Source organism: Aulonocara sp. 'chitande type north' Nkhata Bay, linkage group LG17 (assembly GCF_057382095.1).
Source record: "Aulonocara sp. 'chitande type north' Nkhata Bay isolate Kocher_YH1m ecotype deep benthic linkage group LG17, A_spYH_male_GT1.1, whole genome shotgun sequence".
Taxonomy (NCBI): Eukaryota; Metazoa; Chordata; class Actinopteri; order Cichliformes; family Cichlidae; genus Aulonocara; species Aulonocara sp. 'chitande type north' Nkhata Bay.
The window spans coordinates 7,997,763-8,024,854 of NC_141360.1; the positions used below are offsets into that span (position 1 = coordinate 7,997,763).

The following is a 27,092-nucleotide window of genomic DNA, read 5'->3' on the forward strand; positions in this document are numbered from 1 at the left end:
AGGTTCTTTCTAAACACCGCTGCAGCAATCAAAGGAGAATGTGATAATCAATATAATGTGCCAGGGTGCTGTTGAGTGTGTTTAAAAGAAATGTGACCTTTTTTTGCAATTTAATTTGACTTTGAATAAAATATACTGCTGTGAGACTACATCAGTAACATTTTGTTTCACTCTCACATGCCAGCGTCCCTCTCTGGAGTCATTTGATGGCAGCCACTTTAAATTCAGTCATTGTTGATACTTGGTTTACTTCAGTTTGGGGGGGGGCATAATGCAGCTTGAAAAAAAAAAAAACAAGTATCACAAAAACAAACAAGAGCTGCTAATGTAACCAAATGATAGGCTGCTTTTGTTTTTGTCTGTTACCCCCCACTACAGCCCCTTTACCTCCCAGAGTGAGTGTGCTGGTTGGATCAACAGCAACACAGTGCTGTGCTGGGTTGACACATCACCCAGCGCTACTATTTGGAAATGCAAAACAACAGATTTTTAGTTTTTTGAATGTTTAGCTTCAAAATTGTGTTTAGCTTGGCAGACACTTTTTAGCTGGAGCCCGATACACTGAAAGAGTAAATTGTCCCCTTAGACAGAGAACAAAATCTCTTTACTACAGCCAAAGTGAAAGGGAAACTCACACATACACAAACAACATCTTTAGCTGCACCAGAGGTCTGACAGTGTAACCCAAAACAACCTAAAATATTAATACATTTGTGATTTCTTCTGGCGGTGGCAGGGTGGTGTGGTTATTGCCACTGCTGCCTCGTAGCAATGCTATAGCTTAGTTAAACTTTTGACCTTACAGGAACATTATTAAACATTTGGGTAAAGTTCTTTGAAAATCTAATTACAATATTTGTTTTTTGAAAAAGTAACATCTGGGAATGTTCCCATCTAGCTGGATTATTACTGTTATTATTATTATTATTATTATTGTTATAGAATATCTTTTTAAGCGTGGCCATGTCAGTGTGCCAGACTTTAAGCTCTGGAAATACACTGGTTAGAGTGACATGAAAGTGATGAACCCCTCCAGTTCTGGTGAGATTATACCATTTACTCTGACACTATCAAACCAAAATGTAAAAAACTGTATTCATGATAACAGCACAATAACTAAATAAACCTTGTCACATCTAGACTTTGGTTAAAACGTCAAATGTGATGTTTTAAAACTGACATTCATCTGCAGTTGCCTCACAGGTCCTAGGGGTCAATCCTGGCAGGGCCTTTCTGCGTGGAGATTGTTCTCCCTGTGCCTGCATAGTGCCTTCCTTCTACAGTCCAAAGATATGTTTCTAAGGTTAACTGGCAATTCTATGGCTGTCTCTCTGCTTTAGCCCTGTGATGGACTGGAAATCTGTCCGAGGTGTACCTCACCTCTCACCCTATGAGAGCTGGGATAGGCTCCATATCTCCACCGACCCTGAACTGGATAAGCGACTAATTACATGGATGGATGGCCTATTCTTTAACATGATTTGTGCTTGTGTCATGCACAGACAGCTTGATTTTTTCTAACATTCTAACATATTACACATCAGACATTGAACTAATCCAAAGAATGACATTGCCAAATGGAAAAGGAAACAAATAAAATTGTACTAAACTCTAATATTGCAGCCATAGAGGTAATTCATCACAGGACACCAAGTCTGAACATTAGTGATGGTGACACTACGTTTTCACTTTTATTTTTGTAATGAAATCATTTTACTCTTCTTTTTTGTTTTTATTTCCACAAGAGGCATAAAATGTTTTTTTCTGTATTATCCAATTTATGGGGCATCACTAGGCAACAAACGATATAAATGGATTATAGTTACTCTTGGCAAAGCCCCTCCCCCTCAAAGAAATCACCCAATAATCTCCTTTGTGTCAGAGATGCTATGCTCAATGTGTTATATCACAACGAGGCTATTTATCAGAAGGAACAACTCACTGTGAAGTAGTATGCAAAAAAACAAACAAAAACTTTGTTTGAACAAATTGTTGGCAACACAGTCTGATGTTCAGGTATGTATAATGTACAGATGAAAAGATAATAAGGGTCCTTGGATATAGCTCCACTCCCACGTTCACTCTCTTGCTCTATGGTATCCATCCAACACATCTACTCTAATCAGCTCCTGTATCTTTGGTCTAAAAATAATACTTCTCTCCGTGCACATGACAGTCTGTGGTAGCACCACAGTACGTGAGTGACTAACTGTGAATGAAGCACTTGATCTAATTTTGGAATGTGGCCCTGAAGAGGATGAAAATATCGAATGCAATGAAGACTGTGCTGCAGGAAGGAAACCTGCAGATGTGTGAATATGATCCAGACTCCAAATGATCAACAGATGAGGAGAGGCACCAGTTTAGTGCAGTGCCGTAAGATGTGATCTACGTGGATGTAGCTCCCAGACGTCCACACAAACAAACCAAACACATGAGTTTTCTGGCTCTGGAAGTTTCTTTTATTAGAAGAATCAAATGATGTTGTGCTTTGAATATAAACTGGAAGTATGGGCAAATGAGTTTTACTTCAAGACACGTGAAAAAGCTGAAGGCCAAAGGTCAAATCTGAATTTGCCTGTCTGGACTTTGGCATAGCCATCTGAAACATTTGAAAATAATAAAAAGTAATAAAATTGGAGCATCGTTCGTCTTTCTTTAAGGATGTTTTAATCTTATTTTTTTTATCCTTTTTTTAAATGCATCTTGAAAGATGCTATAGAAATGTAATGTTACTTACTTTAATTGTTTAGTACTTGTAAATGCACCATATCACCCGTAGTAGTTCTATTTAAGAATGTGAAGCAGGTTTTTGGCTCGAGGTGTAAAACTGTAACCAGAGTGTATTATTCTTGCTTGACTCTGTCATTTCATGGGGCCTTTAAGTGGAATAAATTGTACATGAGAAGGACATGTCACAGTATAATAACACAAATTATTATTATTTTTTTTTTAAAAACGTTTTTTTTTTTGCATGCCAATAAACTACACAGATCTGGCCTTTTATCTGATCCCAGCTTCCCAGCCTGACCACGCTTTAGCAGATAAGTCGAATCAGTCTTTTTAGTTTCTGTGGGCAGAAACTGTGGTGATGGGGGGTACAGACACATACACATCCATATATGCCAAACACGTTATAAGAATAGGTATGGATTTAAACTTATATAGGCTGGATACATGGAAAACACAACAGAAATTGTTTTTCTAAGAAGACCAACGGAGCCTATCATAGACGCAGTTGCTAAAACAATCTATTAACCCTTGTGTGGTGTTCATATTTTTGTTACTCAGCCAGTGTTCATGGGTCTGGTGGACCCGCTAGAGTTTTGGCTTTCCAAATTAACACTATCAAACAATTTTATGTTAAATTACTCAACAGATGTTTACTTCATCCCAATTACAAGCCATATGAATAGTAAACATTGTTAATTTTTTTCCCTTTACCTTTGTTAGATCACATTTATGAATTAATGTGCTTCTCGTTTTTTTTTTTTTTTGGTTTTTTTTTATAAAATGTTATAAAAAAAATAAATCAGTTGTAATCAAGTGGAGTGAGTGGAAAGACACAACACATTTACACGTGAAGCAATATGTTTCACAACTAAATGGGATCAGCTGCTCATCAATGGTGACATTAGGCCCAGGGTTGTAAAACAGGGGGAGGTGGTGCACACACTTATCCCACACTGTCCTGATGGCAGCTAGCTTATCTCACTGCCGTCGAGCTGGTCTGTCGTCTCGGTTATCATAACGGATAATCCTGGAAATTTTGTGGAAGTTTTCCAGAGACATTGATGCACGGAAAGGTTCTTGCCGGTTTCTGCATCCCACAGGGATTCTTTGGATTCCCCTTTGGACCTGAAAACTCCTGCAAGGATAAGAACCCCAAAGTAGGCCTTTGGGGTTCTTAGATGAATTTGGTCCATCTCCTTCCACCTCTCTCCAAAAACACACCTTCCTTCTAGATTACTGCAATCCAGAATAATTTTCTGGATGGAATCTGGGATGAAAAGCTCAAATGAAGACTTGATGTCCTGCACATGAGTAACTGTCAGCCGTGTTGGCCCTGGCTTATCACAGTAACAGCTCTGCAGGGTGGCTCATTTCTTGGGCAAGAAGACCATTCAATTTCACCAGTTATTGACATCCATATTTCTTCACTTGCTGTCTGGTGGGCTTGTTCTGGTCCTGGAGCTGGCAGCAGATGGGGTGCTCGTCTTCGTTTTGTTACTAAATGGTGCTCAACCTCATCCTCTTCTTCAAAGTCACTGTCAGACTCTGAATTTTCAGAAATGTGAAATATTCTGAAACCTCTTTGTCAACATCATCATCCGAAGCCTCTCTCTCTTCCAAAATCAATTGGATGGCCCTCGCAGCAGATAATCTTTTGCCATCTTGATCAGTTGTGATAAAGAACCACACTGGCAAAGTCTTATTTATAGTATTATGCCCCTAATTTGCAGGTGGGACAGGGTATGAGAAAATAAAATTTGGATCCCTCAAGAAAGAGGGTAAAATGTGTGGGAATGTAAGAGCAGACGGTGTTGATGGTTGAATTTTCAACAATGTTGCAACTTTGTGCGGAGCAGGAGGGGAAGAAAACACTATCAGCAGCACCATAAAGGAGGAAGACAGAGTGTGGGAACACAGGACCTACACTTACAACACTTTTATTAGACCTGGGTCCAGTGGACCCGAACACCTTGTATGTAATGTAAATGCGTGGGGGGAGGTACAGTATGAGGTCATTGAAAATTAGTTCGGATTTATGTTCTTCACAGAAAATAAGCCAAAGCCAATGAATTTCAGGTTGAAAAAATAATTAATTGTTTAATTTTTCTTTTGAGAAAAACTGAAAACGGGTCTCACAGACCCGAACACTATACAAGGGTTAAAGCGCTCAATAGCGCACAAACATCAGCATGATGGAGAGTTCCACAGGAGCAGCAATAGAAATTGCTCAGAAATTTGCTTTCTGTCTCAGAATCAATCACGTTATGTCACTGCTAAGTGATGAATGGCAGAAAAACAACAAGTGCACCGCCTTATAGCCCTAATGTTAATCAGTTAGATTAATATTATATCAATCTGTTAACACTAGCTACAGTTATTGATTAATCTATTGATCAGCAGACTTTTCGCCTCCTTGTGGACTGGAAGGGTTAAACCAATACTACTCTGTAAACCTGACAGCCCTCCACCACAATCACAGTGAATCTTTTATTTATCAGGAGCAGCCGTCCTTCGTTTCATGTGCTGGTTTCCCTCTGGGGACCCACGGCAGTGCGGAGGTCGATTCGCTGACTCTCTGTCCCCTCCCATCGGCGTCCCCTGTCGCCGTGCGCGGCCACACCTGCATTAAACGGGGGAAGTCCGTCCGGCGGAGAGGCAGAGAGACTGAGGGCTTTCACCGAGAGCGAAAGGAGGGGAAGCGCGGCACCCACGGCACATTCATTGCTCTGGACCCTCTCATCCAAAAGACGGCTGAAGGTATGCGGCGACATACGGCTGTGGGACTTTGATGATCTGGACAACGAGCTGGGAATTACTGAAAAGAAATCGAGCGCAGCTACTGCGCGGAGCTGAAGGCATTCAGTGTGAACAGCTTAGCGCACAGGTAAGAGTGGCTTCTAATAAACAAGCTCCAAACACAGAAGAGTTTCAACTTTTTACCAACAAAGGGCTTTTTTTCTTAAATCCGATTTATTTAAAAACTTACATGCGAGTTTTTGTAACTGCTACATTATTCACGTTCCTTTATTCCCGAATGAACAGCAGTATTATAAAAAGGATTATAAAAGAAGGTCACTGTCGATCAGTAATAATAATAGTAATAATAGCGCTCATCTGCGCAGTAGTGCAGGCTGGTGTCACGGACATAGCACCTTTATTTTTAAAAAACAAAATATTTAACAATTTAGTAAGTTGTATACTAAACTGTTAAAGTGTTATCATATAAAGGTCAGTATCCGTGTCTCTTTTTAAAAGTGTTTTTCTCTCTTGGCTTTTGTAAGGACTTAACTAAAAGACTAAATCAATCTATCTATCTATCTATCTATCTATCTATCTATCTATCTATCTATCTATCTATCTATCTATCTATCTATCTATCTATCTATCTATCTATCTATCTATCTATCTATCTATCTACCTTATGATAGATGTAAGCACTACTTCTTAAAGAAATCCATTGTATGTAGATGTAAGGTGCCTGGATATTGGTGTCACTTTTCCCACAATAGTTGCATTGTCATGCTCGTATGCTTTCTGGACTTTCCCGGAAGAATAAATTGTCTATTTTATACTGAGGAAAACAAGGAAGTAAAAGATATTGACATTATGCCATACCCACTAACCTTTGCTCTGGTAGGCTGGTCCACAGTTATCAAACACATAGGGCTTCAGATACGCTGTAGATCATCACTTCATAGGGCTGCTGTCATATACTCAGCTATCAGTTTTGCTGCATTGTGGAAAATCCATAAACCACATAGAAAGGGAGTGTTGTAGCTGTATTCAAGCCTTCGCAATTGCAACAGATCAATAGACTGTCCAGGCATGACCCCTGCTGCTTTGCTCATAACCTCTTGATCTGCTGGTACTAATCTAAAGGCCGAAGATGAATCATGGCAGGGCATCTAAATGAGCCGAGGTTACATGCTGACTGTCAGTCTCTCTACACCGAAAGCACTTTAAGGATCATTTAAGATGAGGTCTAACTCTTAAAAACAAGTCAGGCTGAAAACAACATGTGATAGACCTCGTTAAGAAAGAGCCTGAAGTCAACACAGAGTGCAGGATGAAAGAAGGAGAAAAACAAAGTGAGTCAGTGATTGAGTCTGTGGATAACCGTGCAACACAGGGTGCGTTTTTTGTATGTGTTTGTGTGTTGGCTTTGAGACAACACACAAATCAGAGTAGAGTATCAGACAAGAATCTTAAATATCCCCCTTTCTCCACCGTCAGCAGATGCACACAGTCAGGTATGTAGTGTGGCATCGGTAGCAGCTGTAATGACTACATCCACTCCTGTCCCTGGGTATAATACACATCCATCAGTAAGCATAATGAATTCCATAAAGGGGTGAGATGAGGCTAAACTGCCAGACTGTGTTCAGAAAAGGCAATTCTTCCTTTTGTACTTGCATCAAATTGACGATCATAACTTTAAGCTGTTTGCACAAGATTGTTTTTACATCTACACGCATCCATACCGGCAGCTTGTAGAGATAGTGCTTTACCTCTGAACACCACCTCCACTGGAGGGGAGAACAGCGGGCACCACAATCAAGGGCTGAATCACTCGCAAAATGACTGCAGCTGGCTAAAAATATTAGATTTCACCACATCAGAGGATTATTTTGGCAATCTTTGCTGGTAGTTAATGTTAGCTATATAAGCATTCTGCTGTGGTTAGCGAAGGCACTTGCAGTCAAAACAGTGTCACTCGTATCATTCTGAAAAACGTCTGTAACACAAGCTGAATAATGTCAAAAATGCCTCAGCTTAGCCTGCAGAAATACAGTAAGCTTAAAATGACACTGATTTCTAACTTATCAGTGAGAAAATGCTTACTGCACACACAGACATAGCTGAGTGTCAGCATCCTGTATTCCTTACCAGTTTCTCCCGCTGAAACCCTCACATCATGTTGGCAGGATCCACTTTTGTCTCATCAGTGGGAGGTCCCACCTTTTTAAAAGATGAGACTAATAGCATTTCCAAACATGATTCATGTTTTCACTTACGCAGCTTATAAAAAAAATACCATGTTGTTAGTGCAGTCTACGCTGGAGCTTGCTGGCATTATATATGAATCAATCAATTATTTACTTCTATAACAGACTGAATTGACAAAGAGGCATGTTTAAGTTTGATGAAGCCGCTGTAGATCCACGGGCTGCTTTTCCCTTCGTGATCAGCACTGCAGCTTTAAATCCACTGCTAACATGTTGGTGTTTTAGCACTTGCGTCATTGTTTTTAACTGGTTAACACATTAACATGTGTTTACTATTGCTAGAACGGTGCTATTAAAAAAACCCGACAGTGATGGGAAGGCTATTTGCTTTCCAGGTACTTGCGAGCAGTAGAGACTCCAAGAAGTTACAGATCAAGCCCAAGTACAATTTATGTAATAAAATAAAGAGCCAATGATCTGACAATCTCATAGGAGGAAGTATTTTGCGACGATGGGAAGACAAAGATCCATTTTAACAGGAAGATACCCTCGGGCAGAACCGGGCTCAGAGGAGGGGTAGCCATCTGTTGTGACTGGTAAGGGAGTGAGGGGAAGAGGAGATGAAGGAGAGCATGGGGAGAGATTTTTGAAACTTTATCAATACTCTGGCATGTATCAGTTTTCTTGCTGGCTCTCTGTCTGTGATATATGTAAACATTATAGCAAGCTGCTCGCTCTAGTTTCATATTGTAACGATGGTTAAGTGTTACTGGACAGTGACATGTTGGTTTTCTCTGCACACTGTTGTTGTTCCTTTAAGATTCATGTTTGGTTGGGCTGCAGGAAGTAGTGAGGGTGGTGTACAGGAAGGGGTGGGGGGGACCTGGTTGTTCTGTGTGTGTGCCAGGCTGAAGAGAGGTGTAGTTCGAGAGCGCTTCCCCCTGAGTTAACAACCCGCTGGCTTATGTGCCGAATAAACGGACAAACTGAGACCCCAACCGTCTGGTTCTTGTGAACGTTACATTGGTGTCAGAAGTGAAGAAAGAAAAAAGAACCCCAGAACGCCCGAGACCCTGTTGCCGGCGACGCTTGCCGTTACGAGACGAGGATGTTGCCGGGCAGGATTAAGAAGGAGACGGAGGAGAGGGAGGTTCGTCCGCGCTCGCCCGCCCATGGAGTGAGGGAAACGGCGCTGCGGCTGTCTGCCGAGGCTGGATTTTCTCCAGGTTTGACTAGGCTCGGGAACTGTTCGCACAGCGGCCGCGATTCCGGCGGGAAGGAGTCGACCTCGCTTGGCGCGCCGTCACGTGATGTAAACAAACATGGCGGCGCCCAGCAAGCTGCAGCGAATATAAAAACGCCTAAGTTCAGCGGCAAGACGCCATGGGAAGTGTTTATCGCACAGTTCGAGCTGTTAGCTGTTGCAGCTGGCTGGTCTGAGGAACATAAAGCTCTCCAATTGGCTTTGTGCCTGTGTGAGGATGCAGCTGCATGCCTGCTGCTGCTGACCGAGGAGCAGAGGGGAGATTATAATGCTCTGGTCGGAGCACTTCAGAGGCGCTTCGGGCAGTATAACCAACCAGTGCTGCTGAGGTCGGAGTTCCACAACAGACGCAGATTGCCAGGTGAGCCCCTCCGCATTTTGGCCCATGAAGTCGAGTGCCTTTGCCGGAGGGCGTATGACAGCATGCCACCATCAGTGCAGGCGGAGTTAGCTCGGGACCAGTTCCTGCAGGCCCTGAGCCCTAAAGAGCTCCGCATGCAAACTCAGCTTGCTCGGCCGGCCACACTCAGTGCAGCCCTGGAGCTAGCGTTGGAGAGGGAGATGCTTGCAGGATCCTCTGGGGGCGCTGACGACGCACACGTGGTGAGGGCTGTGTCAGCACCTGTGGAACAGATGGAGACACCAGCGGGCCTGTGCAGTTTGGTGCAGACAGCTTCGCTGCAGTCGCCTTCCCCTCGGGCTGGCCCACACCGCCGACCTCAGAGCTGCTGGGGATGTGGACAAGTCGGACACCTCATCAGGCAGTGCCCCAAGCTTGCAGCGGTTCAGGGAAACGCCCACGGGCCCGTGTAGGCGGGAGTACACGGGCCTGGGAGAACGACATCCCCACACCACCGCCACCTCCACCCGGTGCGGCCATCACTGTGGGCTGGACCCAGGTTGGCGGCTTTTGCCATGTTCCAGTGACGATTGCGGGGGTGTCCTGTACGGCCCTGATGGACACGGGATCCAATGCAACGCTGGTCCGACCCGATATTGTCCCAACCGGAGCTGCTGTACAACCGACTAACGTGCAACTTAAGACTGTGACCGGTGATCTGGCCCCAATGAGAGGGAAGGGAGTGTTCCAGTTCAAGGTGGGGGACCTCGGTGTGTCTTATGCTGCCTGGGTGGCTGACGTGCAGGACGCCTGCATCCTTGGGCTGGATTTTTTACGAGCCATTGGCGGTGTACTGGACTTAGGCAAAGGCCTCCTCGTACTCCCTGATGGGAAGAAGGTGCCGCTTATTCCTCCCCCGGTCTGCACAGCATCTGCCGCGGCGTCCACCTCCACCGCAGAGACCCCTGCAGACCCGCCAGCAGAACAGCGAGCGGAGGAGGAGGAGGAGGAGAGGCTCTCAGCAGTGAGGAGTATCTGGTCAAAGAACTGTGAGGGGCTGACTCCACAGCAGCAAGAGAGTCTATGGCAGGTACTAAAAGAGTTTAGTGACATTTTTGCCCTGAAAGAAAGTGATGTTGGCTTGACACACTTGGTAGAGCACGTCATTGAGACCGGGGATGCCCAGCCTATTAAAGTGCGCCCCCGCCGCCTGCCCCTGGCTCATCAGGAGGCTGCAGACAGGGAGCTGTGTGAAATGATGAAGGCGGGCATCATAGAACCATCTGATAGCCCGTGGGCCTCCGCGGTGGTGATGGTGCCTAAGAAAAAGGTTTCTGTGTGGACTACAGACCACTCAACAAAGTGACGAAGAAAGACTCTTACCCCCTTCCCAGGATTGATGAGTCCCTCGACTTAGTAGCCGGGTCCTCCTGGTTTTCCACCCTGGACCTGCGGAGTGGCTACTGGCAGGTGCCACTGTCCCCGGAATCCAGACCGAAGACAGCCTTCTGCACTAACAGGGGACTATGGCAGTTCAAAGTCCTGAGTTTTGGCCTTTGCAACGCTCCTGCGACCTTCGAGAGGCTCATGGACAGTGTGCTGGCTGGCGTCCCACGGCAACGGTGTCTGGTTTACCTGGATGATCTTCTAGTGCACGGGAGCTCCTTTGATGCTGCCCTGGATGCCCTGAGACAAGTGTTGGAGAGGGTGGCGGCTGCAGGCCTGAAGCTGCATCCCGACAAGTGCCACTTCATGAGGAGGGAGGTGGAGTTTCTGGGCCACAAGCTGGGTCGTGAGGGCATCAGCACTTTGGAGGAAAAAATTCACACCATTACCGAGTGGCCCACACCAGCAGACCAGAAACAGCTCAAAAGCTTCCTAGGACTGGCGTCTTATTACAGGAGGTTTGTGAAGGGCTTTTCCTCCATAGCCGCACCACTCTTCCACCTGCTGCAGAAGGACCGTGACTTCATCTGGACCCAGGACTGTCAGCAGGCGTTCGACACCCTCCGCAGATCGCTGACAGAGTCCCCAGTCCTTGCCCCCCCTGACCCCGCCCTGCCTTTTGTCCTGGACACTGACGCAAGTAATGTGGGGCTGGGAGCGGTGTTGTCGCAGGTTGGACCGGAAGGGGAGAAGGTGGTGGCGTACTTCAGCCGGGTCCTGAACAGGAGCGAGCGGCGCTACTGTGTCACACGACGAGAGCTGTTGGCTGTGGTGGCGGGGGTGAGACACTTTAAATACTACCTGTGCGGCACAGCATTTGTTGTCAGAACTGATCATGCTGCCCTTCAGTGGCTGATGTCTTTCAGGGAGCCAGAGGGACAGGTGGCTCGCTGGCTGGAGGAGCTCCAAGCCTTCAATTTCACCGTGGAGCACAGAGCAGGGACGCACCATTCTAACGCAGATGCCCTCTCTCGCCGCCCATGTGCTGCAGCTGGCTGCCGTTACTGTGAGAAGCGAGAGGAAATAGAGCGGGAACTCACGACAATAGACGGAGCAGCACAGCTCGCCTGCAGGGTTCTTCTGGTGGTGGATGCAGCGGAGTGGAGGGCACGGCAGGAACAAGACACAGACCTGCTGCCGGTCCTGCAGTGGCTGGAGAAGGGGGAGCAACCCCTTTGGGATGAGGTCACTGGGTTTTCCATCTGTACCAGGGGGCTGTGGGCCAAGTTTGCAGCTCTCAGGCTGAAGGAGGGGGTGTTGGAGCGTGCCTGGAAGGATCCTGCCACGGGGGAGGAGAGGTGGCAGGTTGTGGTGCCAAGGTCGCTGAGGTCAGCTGTGCTGGGAGCCTGCCATGGGAGCACTGGCTCTGGCCACTTTGGGGTCTCCAAGACTCTTCGCTGCCTCCGCCAGGGCTATTACTGGGGTCAACAGCGGAGGGATGTGGAGGACTTTTGCCGCAGCTGTGATGCATGTTCCTCACACAAAGGGCCACAAGACCAGTCCCGGGCTCAGCTTCAGCAGCAACCAGCAGGAGCCCCAATGGAGCGAGTAGCTGTGGACGTCATGGGCCCATTTCCTCGCACAGACAGAGGAAACCGCTATGTTCTTGTGGCCATGGACTATTTTACCAAGTGGCCGGAAGCATACGCCATCCCAGATCAGGAGGCTGAGACGGTCGCTGATGTATTAGTGGAGGGGATGTTCAGCCGCTTTGGAACAGCAGAGACCCTCCACAGTGACCAGGGGCGTAACTTTGAGTCCAAGGTATTTGCTGCCATGTGTGAACGCCTTGGGACTAAGAAAACCCGCACCACCCCACTTCACCCCCAAAGCGATGGGCTGGTGGAAAGGTTTAACAGGACGCTGGCCCAGCAGCTAGCCATCCTTACCTCAGAACACCAACGGGACTGGGATTACCATCTTCCCCTTACCCTCATGGCCTACAGGTCGGCAGTGCAGGACTCCACCCAATGTACGCCTGCCCTGCTCATGTTAGGGAGAGAGCTGAGAACTCCTGCAGAGTTGGCTTTTGGGAAACCCCCGGACGCGCCAGAGGCACCACCGGGCCGGGACTACGCAAGGAAGCTGCAGGACCGGCTGGATTCTGCACATTCCTACGCCCGAGAGCAGCTGGCGAAGGCAGGCCTGCGCCAAAAGAGGAATTACGACATCACCACTAAAGGGAGGCACTTCCGTGCTGGGGAGCTGGTGTGGGTCTACAGCCCAAAGAGGAAGAAGGGACGGTGTCCTAAACTGGATAGCAGCTGGGTGGGGCCTTGCAGCGTCCTAGAGCGAGTGGGGGAGGTTGTTTACAGGGTGCAGTTGCCTCCTAGGGGGAGGATAGTAGCGCTGCACAGAGACCGGATGGCCCCCTACAGAGGACAGTCCCTCCCCTCCTTTCCAGAGGGACGTGTACAGAGCGTCCATGACCCTGCTCAGAGGGGCCCCCGACCGGGGCTGCGTTCCCCCCCCTCGGACTCTTCACCCCAAAGCCCCGAAGCTCCGCGTCCTCCTCAGGGGCTCAGGAGGTCAAGGAGGGAACGTAGGCTACCGCCCCGCCTCAGAGACTGTGTCGTTCCCTCGGGGACGAGGAACTTATTGCTGGGGGGGCAGTGTAACGATGGTTAAGTGTTACTGGACAGTGACATGTTGGTTTTCTCTGCACACTGTTGTTGTTCCTTTAAGATTCATGTTTGGTTGGGCTGCAGGAAGTAGTGAGGGTGGTGTACAGGAAGGGGTGGGGGGGACCTGGTTGTTCTGTGTGTGTGCCAGGCTGAAGAGAGGTGTAGTTCGAGAGCGCTTCCCCCTGAGTTAACAACCCGCTGGCTTATGTGCCGAATAAACGGACAAACTGAGACCCCAACCGTCTGGTTCTTGTGAACGTTACAATATTAAGCATATAAAAGTGTGGGGGCATCAGTGTTTTTTCAATCTTATCGATACAATAGTCATTAGAACATCTCACTTAACCGCAGGTGTCCTCCTCATATAGGCACTACAGAGAAAGTTGGGAGCTCATTATAGTTGTTAGGTTTCATCCTCCGGGGAACATAGATGTCAAAAAAAATTCCTGTCACCTAAGACTAAAAATCTGTATTAAAAGTTCAGCCACAACGTGCAGCTGCAGGATGGAGACATCAGTTCAGGTAGTGAGGAAATAGCCAGACACTGAGACAGCCATCTCATTCATTACAATTATCATCACCAGACAGCCAATATCAAATTAAAATATGTTGAAAATCACCTTTAAAACCCACAAGAGGAAAGGGTCAGGGTTAAAATAAACAAAGACAGAAGATGGGGAGGTGGGGGTGAGCCTTTTCCATCGTCAGCGGGAGTGAAGCAGAAGGGGACCAGCATGTTAATTGGTGATTTGATTAGCGTTTTAATATTGCAGCTGTGCATGACAAGGGAAAGCAACCGGCTGGACAGAGGTTCTTCCCTTTTTTCTTTTTCTTTTTTAATCAACACTCCTCCACTTCGGGGACCGAGGGTTATTACACAACTTAGTCATTATGCACGTCATTCAGTTAATTTCCTTCAACTTTCAAAAAAAAAAAGAGAAAGAAAGAAAAAAAATCTGGATTTCTGGAGTCATGGTAAAGGAGCCAGTTTGACAGAAGCAGAAATATTCGAGCCATTTTGAATTGCGCTCAGTGTTTAAAAGCCCCATTTGGCTCCCATCGTACCGGCTGAGTGAGATCCAGAGCCTCTGCTAAGCTGAATTAGACTGGTCTACATTTTTGTCAACAGCAGTGTTTCCAGTGAGAGGAAGAAGTCTATTTAAAAAGAGAGGAACACCATATTCCAGATAACAAATTTGTGCAAATCGAGTTTTGGCTTTGATTGTTAACATGTGTTCGCGTTGGGGATTAACAATACTCAGCAGTTTTACCGAGGCTGATGAATTGGCATATTTTTTAATGTTGGGAATGATGGGATGTGAATACAAGAATGATTGAAGGGAGAATAGCATCAGAATTTCAAGGAGAAAACAATGTAAACACCAAAACAGGGAAAAAGGTCCCGGTAGCTGTGTGCATGACACATGTTTGCATGGGGCTTTGAGTCAAACAGGCTTTTACCTGAATCCAGAGGGACCTCTGTGAGTAATCCTCCCTCCACACCCCATGCACATCTCTGCCTTCACAACATCCCAATACCCGAGCAGACAGAAAAGATAAGAAGTAGCCACACAGAGGAGCACTGGTAGTGAGACAGAGAACGATATGAGAGGCATAGAAAAAAGGGAGGAAACGTGTGTAAAGCTATGGAGATAAGGAAGAGTGTGAAGAAAGCAGATGGGGATGAGTGTGTGTGCTTGGTTGTGGATAAAGTGTCAGGGGGGAAGGTCTTGGCTGGTCGTGCCAGTCAGGGTGATATTGTGTCATAAGCTGAGATATAAAGCTCATTTGGGAAGGAAGAAAATCACCTGAGATGAGGCAGTGGGTAAGGAGGAGAATGAAAATGGGAAGTTTAAAGCATCTAAAAATATTAATATCGCTTACAACTGAAGGTCTGCAGCCACACTAGCTGCTCTGTGAAGCTGCCTAATGCATCAGATTGCAATGTCGACAAATTTTCACGTTAGCCATATTAACGCTAGCTAATTAGCAACAAAGTGCAGGTGGAGCAGTTGGGAATGCCATTAATGTAGAAGGGATTGGCAATTAGCCAAAGTTTCTGACAATAGATGAGGTAAGAAAACAACAACTTATTCATCCCAAAAGTTTGGAAATTACTGCGGTATATCTGCCAAAACATCGGAAACGTGTAGCTCAATAGCCCATAAAGGTAGAAGATTATGCTAAAGGAAGAGCCCAGTTAAATGGATTATAAAAAAGTGAAGGAACAACAAGGAACTTAAATCTAAACTGAATTTGGGTATTGTGGTATGAGAGAGCCACAACCTCAAAAGCACAGTCACCATTTTTTTGTCTTTAACCTAAATCACAGACCTCAGGGATCTAGATGTTATGTTTGGTTGTAGTAATTCACTGACATACAGAGTTGTCTGACCATGGAGGGCTCTGAAAGGGCTTACCAAAAGTTTTAACTGAAGCGTAAACTTTAGGGGGAGCCAGTGTAAGGAAGACAAAATCTATATCCCATGGGACCTGGTGCGTGAAAGAGGCATTCCGGATCATTTGTAGGCGATCCAGGGATGATTTGCTCAGGCAGAGGAATAAGGGATAACAAATAATCAAGACAAGAAGCCATGCATAATTATCTCCATTTTACTTTGAGACACAATACATTCAAGATGGACAGAGGGTGGTAAGCATCTGTTTGCTATACATAGCTACCGACCACGTACACGGTCATTTGGATGACCTTTGTGGCAGCTGATGGAGGAATCCAATCGAGAAACATTGTTTTGCAGTAACATATCTGGTATTAAACCACTTTTTCTTTAATCACAACTACTGCAATCCATTCACATTTGTTCTTACCACTTAGATTAATGTCCCTGTCCACCCCAAAGGTCCCGAAGCCAGGTACAGTCGCACGCTGAAGTGTGATTGTAGCAGTTTCTCGCTGCAGCACTCCAGGAATCACATCAAACTACTTCCACTGTGTTCCCTCTGGGCTTAATCACACCTAGAGTAATTAATTAGTAATGGCACAAGATTAAAATTTAAGGCATCGACAGATTCATCATGAATCATCCCAGATGGTACTTGAACCACTTCTCATTTGTTGAGACTTTTCACCCGGGACCAAAAGTTCATCCTGACGGGTGGCGCCGGACAAACTGAAAATGAATGCCTGCAGTAAATTTCATGGTAGTGCATCCACCAGCTATAGAATTAGTTAAATCCAACCCACACTGCCATCTTTAAAACCCCAGTAGCTGAAAACAAACCATTAGTTTCTGAAAAAGAAACGTAGTTCTGGTTGCGGTGTTGCGGGGGTTCATCTGGGTATTCCGTTCCTTGATAATGTGCAAGATTTTAATTAAGCTCGTTAATCAGTTTGACGATCACGCACCGGTTTGTAGACTTGAAGCATCTTTAACATTTGAACACAGTGATTTGCTTGCCGTTAGAGGGATAGAAGCTGAATTTCAGTGGCAGAACAGGAGAGGAATGAACGTGTAAGTGCTTTTAAAGTGAACCATAGGGTTAAAGAACAGTATGTGCAGCTCCTGTAAAAGTCTTTTCTTTTTCTCTTAGGTTTTCCCTTGTGATGCCTGGCAGAGTGAGGACAGTAATACTGACTCTGCCATTGTCTCATCACTGGTTCCGGACACAGCGAGGCTCCCCGAGTGTCTTGCCTGTCCATTGTGACTAGAGAACAGACGAAAGATCCAGCTTGCCTGCATAAAGACCTATTCAGCATCATTCTTCTTTGCCAGCCACCTTTGTTATACCAGGAACAAGAGTGAAGTCTCAGCACTCTCCTTAGCCCCTAGCCTTTCCCTCTGTCCCTTTGCTTCTAACGCCCTTATCCCCAATCCACTTCCCTGAACCCCTTTCCCACTCCCCAGGCCCAGTTTCAGCCCCATTCGGAGTCCCAGATGACTGCTCAGAAACATCCGTTACCCTCCCACTCCGCACAAGTCTTCTTTCCTCTCCCTCCAGCTCCCGTGGCGCTTGGCACCGATGCCCATCACATAGACAGATGGAGCCAACCCTGACCCCTCTCTTCGCCCGTGGGGACGCCAAGAGAATCAACGCTTGACTAGAGGAGAAGAGGGTGGGTGCGAGTGTAAAAGGGGGGGGGAGACAGGAAGTACAGCATTGCTTTGTCACCACAGCAACACATCGTCTAATCTCCCATGGACTCCCCTTCAGCCCGTCCTGCCGTCCTCAGATAAAAAATGCACACAGCAGGAAATTCAGCAGCAGGAGCAGAAGGATCTATCTTTTTTCTGACATATTTTCGCTTTGATTATTTGGCACTGATGCCTTGTTCTACATTTGTGCAGTAAGAGGATGTGAAGATTGGAAAAAAAACCTCTAAATATAGTGAACATAATTTAGAGGAAAGCAAATGAACTGCAAATACTGAAGGAAAGGCTGTCTATAGCACAACAAGTTTGGTTTTGAGCCCCAAACTTCCTCTTCCCCTCCAGTCTGTGTGCTCCAGAATGAATTCACAGAAGTTGCAACAGCCTGGCAAACAATATTTCAGCTTTTTTTAAACAGCATACAAGCCACTTCCCATTGTGCTGTGCTTACCTGAATAAAGCTGTTTTCTCTTTTTTTCCTCTGACAGTCAAAACGTAATACGCATTGCATTCCAGTCCGAGCTTCCCTGGATGTCAACGCATGCTTTTATCTGCTGTAAGCTACCACGTTCTGCACTGCACCTTTGCCAAGCACTCCAACCTCCACTTCATTTTGGGGTTATTGCGCTTTCATTCTCCCACCTGAGTCCCTGCATTTTTCTTTCTTTCTTTGCATTTTTAAAATAAGCAAAATTTTGCCTACTTCACTTTCTTTGGATGCTTTTGCTCTCTTCTATCAAACTCTGCTGACCGGCACTCTGATTAGCATACGATATCCTGACATCCAACTTTAAAAAGAACCCCTCATCAACAGTAAAACGAGGCACTAATGGCCGGTGAAATGAATTCAGCTGGCCAACATAACAGAGGCGGGAATACCGGAGTCCCAAAGCTTCCCAGGTAATTGGAGTGAGGTATACTGTATTTTACTCTAAAGCACAGCTCCTCTTGTGACCTTGTGGGCTGAAAACGTAGCAGAGACGGAGAGAGCGAAAGAGAAAGAGGATGATACTCTGTGTCCGGGGTTTACAATTACAGTGTCTTTGGGATTTTTAATGACTTTAATTAAGTTTTGGTTGCATTAGCAGTACAGAGAATGTTTTTACTGGTAGTGTCAGCCCATTTCAATCATGTCAGTACTTCTGCAGAGCTGAGTGTCCATGACACACTTATTATTCCTGTCACTTAAAAGACAGCCATCTACGGTGGTCTTCAGACACTGTGTCTTCTGATAAATTTAAATAATAATCACTAGAGTAGCTTTCAAATGCCTTTATAAGCTACTTTAGACATCAAGATGTGCTGATTTATAATCAGCACATTTTTGATATGCAAGTACCTGCCACATTCATAGGTCACGACAAGTGCCGGGATTGTCAGTCCAAATGAAGGGATGAAGCAGATTCTCAATAATGCTGCTTGTCAACTCAGCCTCGCTGAGTTTTACAGTCAGCGGCAGTAGTGCATCTGCGGATCTATATTTTATGAATATGCCAAGAGTTGTGGGAGTGTGAATCGACGGCTAAAGGTGTGAAGATTCATCGTTAGACATGGTGCACTGAAGGTTTTAGCGCACGGGTGTAAAACAGTGGGATGAAGATGACTTCGGGCAACAGCAGTGCCGCAAAATCTTTTTGAATTTTCAAGCATGAGGAGATGGCCCTACCTCATTCACAATCTGTGTCAGACTGTATCAAGGTTTCAGACTGACAACCAAAGATTATTTCAAGCTTTTACTAAAGAAAAAAAAGTCAACTTTTGACATTAGTGACTTGAGCAGAGCACAGTGGAAAAACTGAATAATTTGTTTGTGTAAATTATTTGTGCCTCTCTACTTCTTTTCTATTTCTTAAAAGGAGGCCAGCACAGAGTTAGGCAGTGAGTCAGTGCTTTTGTGGAGATATTTATGAGGCCAATAAGACACGGATGATATGACAGGGTTTAGAGGTCATATAAGTGATAAAAAGAAGAAAGGCAGACACAGCCCAGCAGTTCTGTGTCTGTGTTTTGTCTCTGTGGGGATTCGACTGCGAAAAACAGAACATGAAGTAAGATATACTCGCGTCATCGAGGGTTAAGTTTCATCTTGTGTCACGTGCCGGTGCCTCTCGCTCTGTCGCCCTGTTGATCACGCGCTTCATGTTACTAGGAGCTTAAGTTTCACAGCTTTGGGTGGCGTTGTAGCGTCTTTCTTTTTTTCACCTTAAATCATATGTTTCTTCATCTCAGTGACTGTGCTGTGTTTTTGGCCTCACCTGTCAGTGACACTGAGCTCAAATCAGCTGGGATTAATTAGTGACTCAACATACATGCACAGGTGCACACACAGAGACACACACGTGCACATATGCGAAAACAAATGCAGATACTCAGTGAAACATGCACAGGCTTATCATATGATTAAACGTGATAAGTCACATGTTCTTTTTATAGCATTTCTTTTAACTACTTATCTACAACTGTAAAAAAGCCAACCACACACACACACACGCGCGCACACACATACTGACACAGCACTCCACCAGATACAGGATGTGAAAAGCTTCCAGAACAGCATGTTGCCAATAAACACCCTCCTCCTCGGCTGTAATTACCTCACTCTTCATTTCACACCTTGTGTATGCAACTCATATCTCCCCGTGTCACGGTATAACTGCTCCACCTCGATACAAGGCGGTACCTGTCCATACTGACAAGAAATGTGATCTTGCATGTTTGTTTAGTCTTTTCCAAACAGTGTGTGTGTCTGTGTGTGTGTGTGTGGGGGGATTCAAAGATGCGATTTCAATTTCAATTTGGATCCACGACCGCTGAGGACAAACTGTGACTACTGTCAGCTTCTGTTGGACAGCGTGGGCCTGTGACTTTGATAGAAATAAAGCCGCAGACAGTTTTTTTTTTTTTTTTGAAAGACAAGCTGTGGAGAGCCATAACCTTGAGGTTGTTTGCTTGCTGTTTGTTTACATAACTGTGTTACGGGTGTGTGAAGAGGTTACAAACTACAGTGTGGACGCTAAATGTGCTGAGGTCAGCAAGAAGGTTAAATAAAGGGTTGGTGGTGATTTGGGGGGTTTACTCCAATTTGTGTTAACAGTGCATGTGAGGAAGGAAAAGAAGATTTACTGGACTCAAGGTAATAGAAAGATTCGTCAAGTGAGGCTGTGTGGGTGTCTGTTTGGAAGGATGAAAAGAACGAAAATTTACATTTGTGGATTAGCTGTTTGATTTTCAGTGACTCAACTGTGTAAAAGGGGGGGGGATAGGAATTGTTTATTCTATCGACAGCTGATGCTCCTTTTATCCAGCCGCCTCTGTAGTGGCAACTCATTACCATAGTGATAACGAGAGAAAGAAAAGGTTGCCGGTGTCAGCACACCAAGTTTTTTTTACATAGAAACTTTGTGTGTGTATATGTGTGTGTACGTGTCTTTAATTTGTCTGCTTTTTATCCGTTGCTGCAAAATATACACAAACTTAAAATTTTTAAAGAGAAACTTGACACCGAGCTGAATAACACTGTTTGTGCTTGTTGCTTCTCAGGTTTCACACAGTGTCAGAAAATAAAAGAGCAGAAACAAAAAACAAACTTGTTGGTGAATAGGAGGCAAAGAACTTCAACCTCTGGAGCTCAGCATGCAGAGGATTTTTAGCTGGTCTGAAGTTTTTCTTTAACTTATCTTGTACTGATCACATCCTTCAGGGTGTGGAAAACAAAGAGACCCTTAAAAACAAGAAGGAAGAAACAGAAGTAAAGTCTTCGTATATAAGCCTGTGTTTAGCCAGACACTGTTGAACGTGGGTGGTTAGAGCACCTTGAAGCGACTGTTGTTGTGATTTGGTGCTGTGTAGATTCAATTGAATTGAATTGAATTGATCTGAAAGTTAAGCTATTACTCCTCTCCACGTTGTGCTTGGGGAAGAAATGATAGACGAGCACTTCTTATCCATGCATTTCTGTGCTGTGACTTATTGTTTGGTTAGGAATTGAATCTATGTACTAGTTAGTAAGACAGTTATCTAACTAAGTGAGCTGGAGAGGCCACCTACAGCACTGAATGAACTGTATGTCTTGTCTTCCAGGTGACTGCTACCAACTAACACTTTTGCCGATGTGTGGATTCTTTGATTCAGAAACTAACGCATTAAGGATGACTGGGATCTGACTCTGTATCCGGTGTTAACTACAAGAAAAACTACAAGAAATTCCATGAATTTTCAGGAACAATACATCCAAACTAACTTTGTGGAACCTTTGAGTACAAACCATTGTGGATAAAATACAATACACTGATCTCAGTAAAATTTTTTGGAACATTTTTGGGGAATTACATTTAACCTCTTTTTAGATCTGCTAAAAATCGAAAAATTTCTGGATAATTTTGAGCAAATTCCCCCATAAAGCTTCTGGAATCTCTTGCTTGTCCTGATTGACCTGCAGTAACCTTTGGTAGATTTAGGAAGGACCAAAGTAACCTTGTGGATTCTCATTCCCTCGTTGTGGTGGTTGCATCCTTCTTCAGCAGGCTGGGAGTACCACTACAATGCCGGAGCTGGACAACCTTCCCCCCGCAAGGGAAGCCAGGAGTCCTGAACTGGGCCTTAATGGTCCAGCAGACCCAGCACAGATTCAGCACAGCATCCTAGAGGAACAAGTGGAGCTGTGGTGGTTCAGAGATCCTGGGAAGTCTTTCCTCTGCTACTGTGTCGCTGTGATTCTCATCCTGGGTTGCGGACTTGGGGGCGTCGGCCTTCTTTCGACTACCACCAGCGTCTCGAGTGAGTGGCGGCTCGGCACGGGCACAGCTTTGTGCCTGCTAGCCTTGGGAGTCCTGCTCAAACAACTTCTCAGCTCAGCTGTGCAGGACATGAATTGCGTTCGGAGCCGACAGCGGATCGACATGCTAAAGAGCGGCGGTTTATCGGACCTTCTAGTGGTTTTAATTACCGGGCTGTCACTGTTGATTTGTGGAGGGGTTCTACTGCATCTGGCCCTTGCCAACCGTATGCCAAAGCCTGGCCAAGCCCTTAATGACATGTACATTTCTGGAGTGGTTTTGCTGGCTGGAGGTGGAGCTGCAGTTGTGGGTGTTGGGATATACTCTGTAGTGGTGATCCTTCTTGAGAGGACGAGGCACGGACGGCGGTTTGTAGACCGGGTTTTGCACATCTTCACTGTTTCAGGACATATGGACCGTCACGCTCGAAGAGAGACTACCTCCAGTTTGGCTAACCTTATATGAGATGCAACCCCAATAAAGCTTTTTTTTGCCCACTGGCTCAACTAAATTAGAACTGGCTTTATGCCCAGACACAGATTCATACCATGCATGCTTCGGCAGACTGCGTACGAGATAAAATAGTTGAGTGTGTAGTATATTCTTAGTGAACACGTTAGTTATTGGCAGTCAGATCTCTGTGAGTAAGGATGCAAAAATGGAAAATGCCAGAAGAACCGAACACATGGTGATGGTCTGCTTTTTATCTATAGTGGGTAAATGTTACTCCATTCTCACAGGACAAATACTAAACAGCATGGAGAAGACACACAGAACAACAACAAAAAATATTTAAGCCAGTTCTGATAAATTACAAGCACAATTTTTATCCCACAGGAGAAGCAAGCTACAACTGAGTACAGCTAACCTACAGCAGGAGTAAAGTCCATGAATGAACTTTGAGCTATTCCCTGTCTATCAATTCCAAGAACTGTAAGCCTACAACCAAACAAACCCATCTTGTTCTCTAAAAGATGAAGTAATGTTTTTTGAGTCCTCATTTGGAGGGCGGCACATTCAAATTTATGCATGTGATTTGCATCTGTGATAACTGACCAGGGACCACACATCTGACCACTACCTGCTCACTGAGGCTCTCGTAGTTGCGGATGAGAGTGTCATCTGAATGGATGAAATGGAAATTGAATAAGATGGAATCTGCAAGAAATGGGACAGTATGAACATGAACAAAATCCTATTTATAATTTTTGATTCATATCCCATCCTCATGATCTTCGTGTATATGTGAAAATATTGCCTCTGCAGTTTCTGGGATGATGAATACGAGGGATTCTTTGGGAGTTTTATTGCCTCGGTTTAATAATAATTTAACAAAATTCATGCTGCGGAGGTATAGTGTTTGTGGCAGCCTGTCAAATGTGATTGTTGGAGACTTGTATCACAGCACTTTAGAATGTATGAATAACTTGTGTTTTTTGTGCATCAACACTGTACTGTCTTAATTGTGACTCTCGCGGCGCTTTGTTATCTTAAACCAGTGTTAATCGAGATTTTTGATATCGTCACGGCATCGCATTCCACTGTGTACTGTAAAACATTCATTTAAAATAACGTGGAGGTCATAAAGAACAACCACCAAGCTTTGCAGACTCATTTAGTCTCGCTTTGTTGCATGGATTTCTCTCATTGTCCAGGTGGGCAGCCAGGGTGAGCATTAGAGTTTTGATACCACCAAAAAAAGATAATGCAAATCTTGCTGGATTAAGGCTTAAATAATAGGAGTTAGTCTCCAGTTCTGATTTTGTACCCACTATCTTGTGATGGCATCACATTTGCCACAACAATTTTCAACATGTTGTTCACATTCTCAGCCATGAATAGCCTACTCAGTATTCATTATTTCTTTATTAGATAAAGGATTGCTCATGGCTGTGCTCAGACTGAGTCTTTATTTGATGTCAGCTACACACTTAAAATTTCATGGCTACATCTTGTGCTGTTGGACTTCTCTAAATAATACTGAGACTTTACAAAAATACACTTTTAATTTAACCGCGGTGCATAGCTGGAGGTGTCATCTGTAGTCTCGGCACTTTGAATTTATTAGATGTGGGCTATTTCTGGCTCAGATAATAAGCCATAATCATTCCTCACAAAGCTGAGACGAAGAAAAATCAGTGAAATTAAATCCATTGCATCAGCCTGGCCAGTCATAGAATTTCAGTGCATTTGCAATCGTTTAAACTAGGTTGTCGATATGTCTACGTGAGTTTTTCTCTGAATTGGACAACTCCACGCTATGCTGCTGAAAATATAGCTTTGGTATAATTTAATCCTTCTTGTTTCCAGAAATATAAATATATATAAATATATATATAAAAAATATATCGCAAAAGCAATCATGTTTCGTCCTTTTGGAAAAGTTCGTTCGATACTTTTAAGACGCAAGGACAGAATCAGAGTAGAAGATGCAAAAGGTCATTCGTGTTTGCGAAACACTTACAGAAGAACCTAAAAAATGGCCTTGTATTGTGTTTCTGTTGTGTGTGCGTATGTAAGTCAGTAACGCCTCTTATCTGTCCGCACATACGCACAGGCTGCTGCCTTGAGACAAAAGGGTCACACAGTTAACCATTGTTGGTGTGATGATGGACAGCAAGCTGAAGGCACAATGCACAACACAGTGATCTGTGGGGGCTGGCATAGACCAGCACCACTTTCTTTCAATACACACACACACACACACACACACTGAGAAAAATAAAATAGCATGGACCCTGCTGGATTTTGACAACACACAGAAATCCTCTGACTTTTACTTACATAAGTTTGCCTTTTGACCTGCAGTGGCCTATACAGTAGAAATGACTGGCTGTGAACCCATGCATGACAGCCAGAAGAGGTGAACAGAGCGAACTGGGAGGCAGTTCTGATACTGAGGAGAGAGGACTGTGTGGGAGGAGAGGATTCAGAGCTTTTCTGTCAAGCTAAACAGAAGAAAGAATACAAAAACTGGACAAATTGTTTCTCTGCTATACACTGGATTTGAAAGACATTCAGACCGCTCTTCTGCTTGGTATCGTGTTGTTAAATTCATCTTAAAAGGATAAAGTGGTCATTCTTGTCCACAAGTTTACACTGCAGTAAAAACACGTTTTTTTCCACTGAAGAATAAAACAAAAAAAAAAATCCAAATTCTGATTTACTAAAATATTCAGACCTTGTACTGTGGCCCTCCTAACTTTGTTCAGGTGCATCCTGTTTGCTTAAGACTTTCCCCACATTGCATTTGAATGGAGTTCTCGTTTGATTCCAAAAGTAGGCTTCATTTTGAACACAGTATTGCTGAAACGCCAAACAACATCTGTGGGTGAGACGTGAAGATGCATATGGCGGCCCTTCAAATTCTACTCACAATTCTTCTAGCTTAACGCTATGCATTAGCATGTTGCATACATTTATTCCAATGACTACTTAGCTGTCTGTGGTCTAACTAGATAACAATTATCCCTAACCCCAGGCAACCAAAACATGCCAGAAAACAAAAGAACACTTTTTAATCAGAGTACAGCATCGAGTCAGTTAAACCTCTGAGATATTGACCTGGTCAATTAAGTAGCAGAGAGGGTTTTTAATTAGTTTCAGCTGCTTTGGTGTTGATGAAATTAACAACAGGAGGGGCAACAGTGAGACAATCCCCAAATACAAATGGTTTTAGGGGTGGAGGCCACTAATTGTTTTTTTTCCCACTAATTTGGCATTTGGCTAGGGTCTGCGGTAATACTACTGGTAACACAAGGCAATACCAGGGCCCTACAGTGATGCCACAGGTGGTCTAGCTCCTCCAGCATGTTCCATTGCCAGAAGGTTTGCTGTTTCTCCCAGCACAGTCTTAAGAGTATGGAGGAGATTCCAGGAGACAGGCAATTACTCTAGGAGAGCTGGAATGGACTTAACTCATCAGCAGGACTGATATCTGGTCTTTTGTGCAAGGAGGAACAGGACGAGCACTGCCAGAGCTACCAAATGACCTCCAGCAGGTCACAAGTTGTGAATGTCTCTGATCAAACAATCAGACGCAGACTTCATGAGAGTGGCTTTGAGGGGCTGACGTCTGCTAGTTGGCCCTGTGCTCAGTGCCCGGCACCGTGGAGTCCGATTGTCATATGCTGGTGCAGTAGATCCTGAGTTTCTCCTGGTGCACAACATAGCCTGGCCTCATGGGGCAGTATGTTTGCAGGCACTTCCTGGAAAATGAAAACACTGATACCAATGACTGGTCCCCACCCTTTGCCTGACCTGAATCCAATAGAACACCTCTAAGACTTTGTTTCCATCCATCCAGTGCCACTAGGTTGCATCCCAGACTGTCCAGGAGCTCAGTGGTGCCCCAGTCGAGACCTGGGAAGATAGCTCTCAGGGCACCAACCATCATCTCATTAGGGGCATCCTCTGGTATTGTCAGAGCTCTACAAAGGGACCTCATGAGTGTCGTTATGAGTTGCTGAAATTAAATTTTGGAAAAATGGACTAGCCTACCGTGTAATTTTTTCACTTTGATTTTCAGGGTGTCTTTGAATTTAGCCCTCTGTAGGCTGATTATTGTCATTTCCATCAAACAATGTTGCATCATTTGAAACAGTACCCAGTCCATATCAGTATAGATATCCAGCATGTTTTTTTCCTACTGAAATCTCATGTATATTCAAAATGCTCCTTTAATTTTTTTGGTCCGTGTAGCAAACTGACATGAGAATGGCATCAATTACCTCATCTAACGTCCCGCAAGAATTTATTAGCATATTTCACAAAATGTCAGACTAATCATTTAAAAGAATTGCACCTTAATGTAGCGCCTTTATGCCGTTAACTCAGAATAATAATGGAGCACTAA

The 27,092-nt window shown here is 44.7% G+C and overlaps 1 protein-coding gene across 5 annotated transcripts; it reads left to right on the plus strand.

Annotated features, from left to right (window-relative positions):
- The first annotated feature begins 5,376 nt into the window (after positions 1–5,376).
- tmem125a (transmembrane protein 125a) lies at positions 5,377–26,846 on the plus strand. Of its 5 annotated transcripts, none has more exons than XM_086268646.1 (3): positions 5,377–5,617; positions 16,906–17,428; positions 21,543–26,846. In XM_086268646.1, exon 3 carries the CDS (start codon positions 22,004–22,006, stop codon positions 22,700–22,702), a length of 699 nt encoding a protein of 232 aa, XP_086124772.1. In that variant the 5' UTR covers positions 5,377–5,617; positions 16,906–17,428; positions 21,543–22,003; the 3' UTR covers positions 22,703–26,846. The 5 variants fall into 5 exon arrangements, with proteins under 5 accessions (XP_086124772.1, XP_086124775.1, XP_086124773.1 ...); XM_086268647.1 differs by lacking the exon at positions 5,377–5,617 and adding an exon at positions 9,176–9,304; XM_086268649.1 differs by lacking the exon at positions 16,906–17,428.
- Positions 26,847–27,092: the final 246 nt, after the last annotated feature.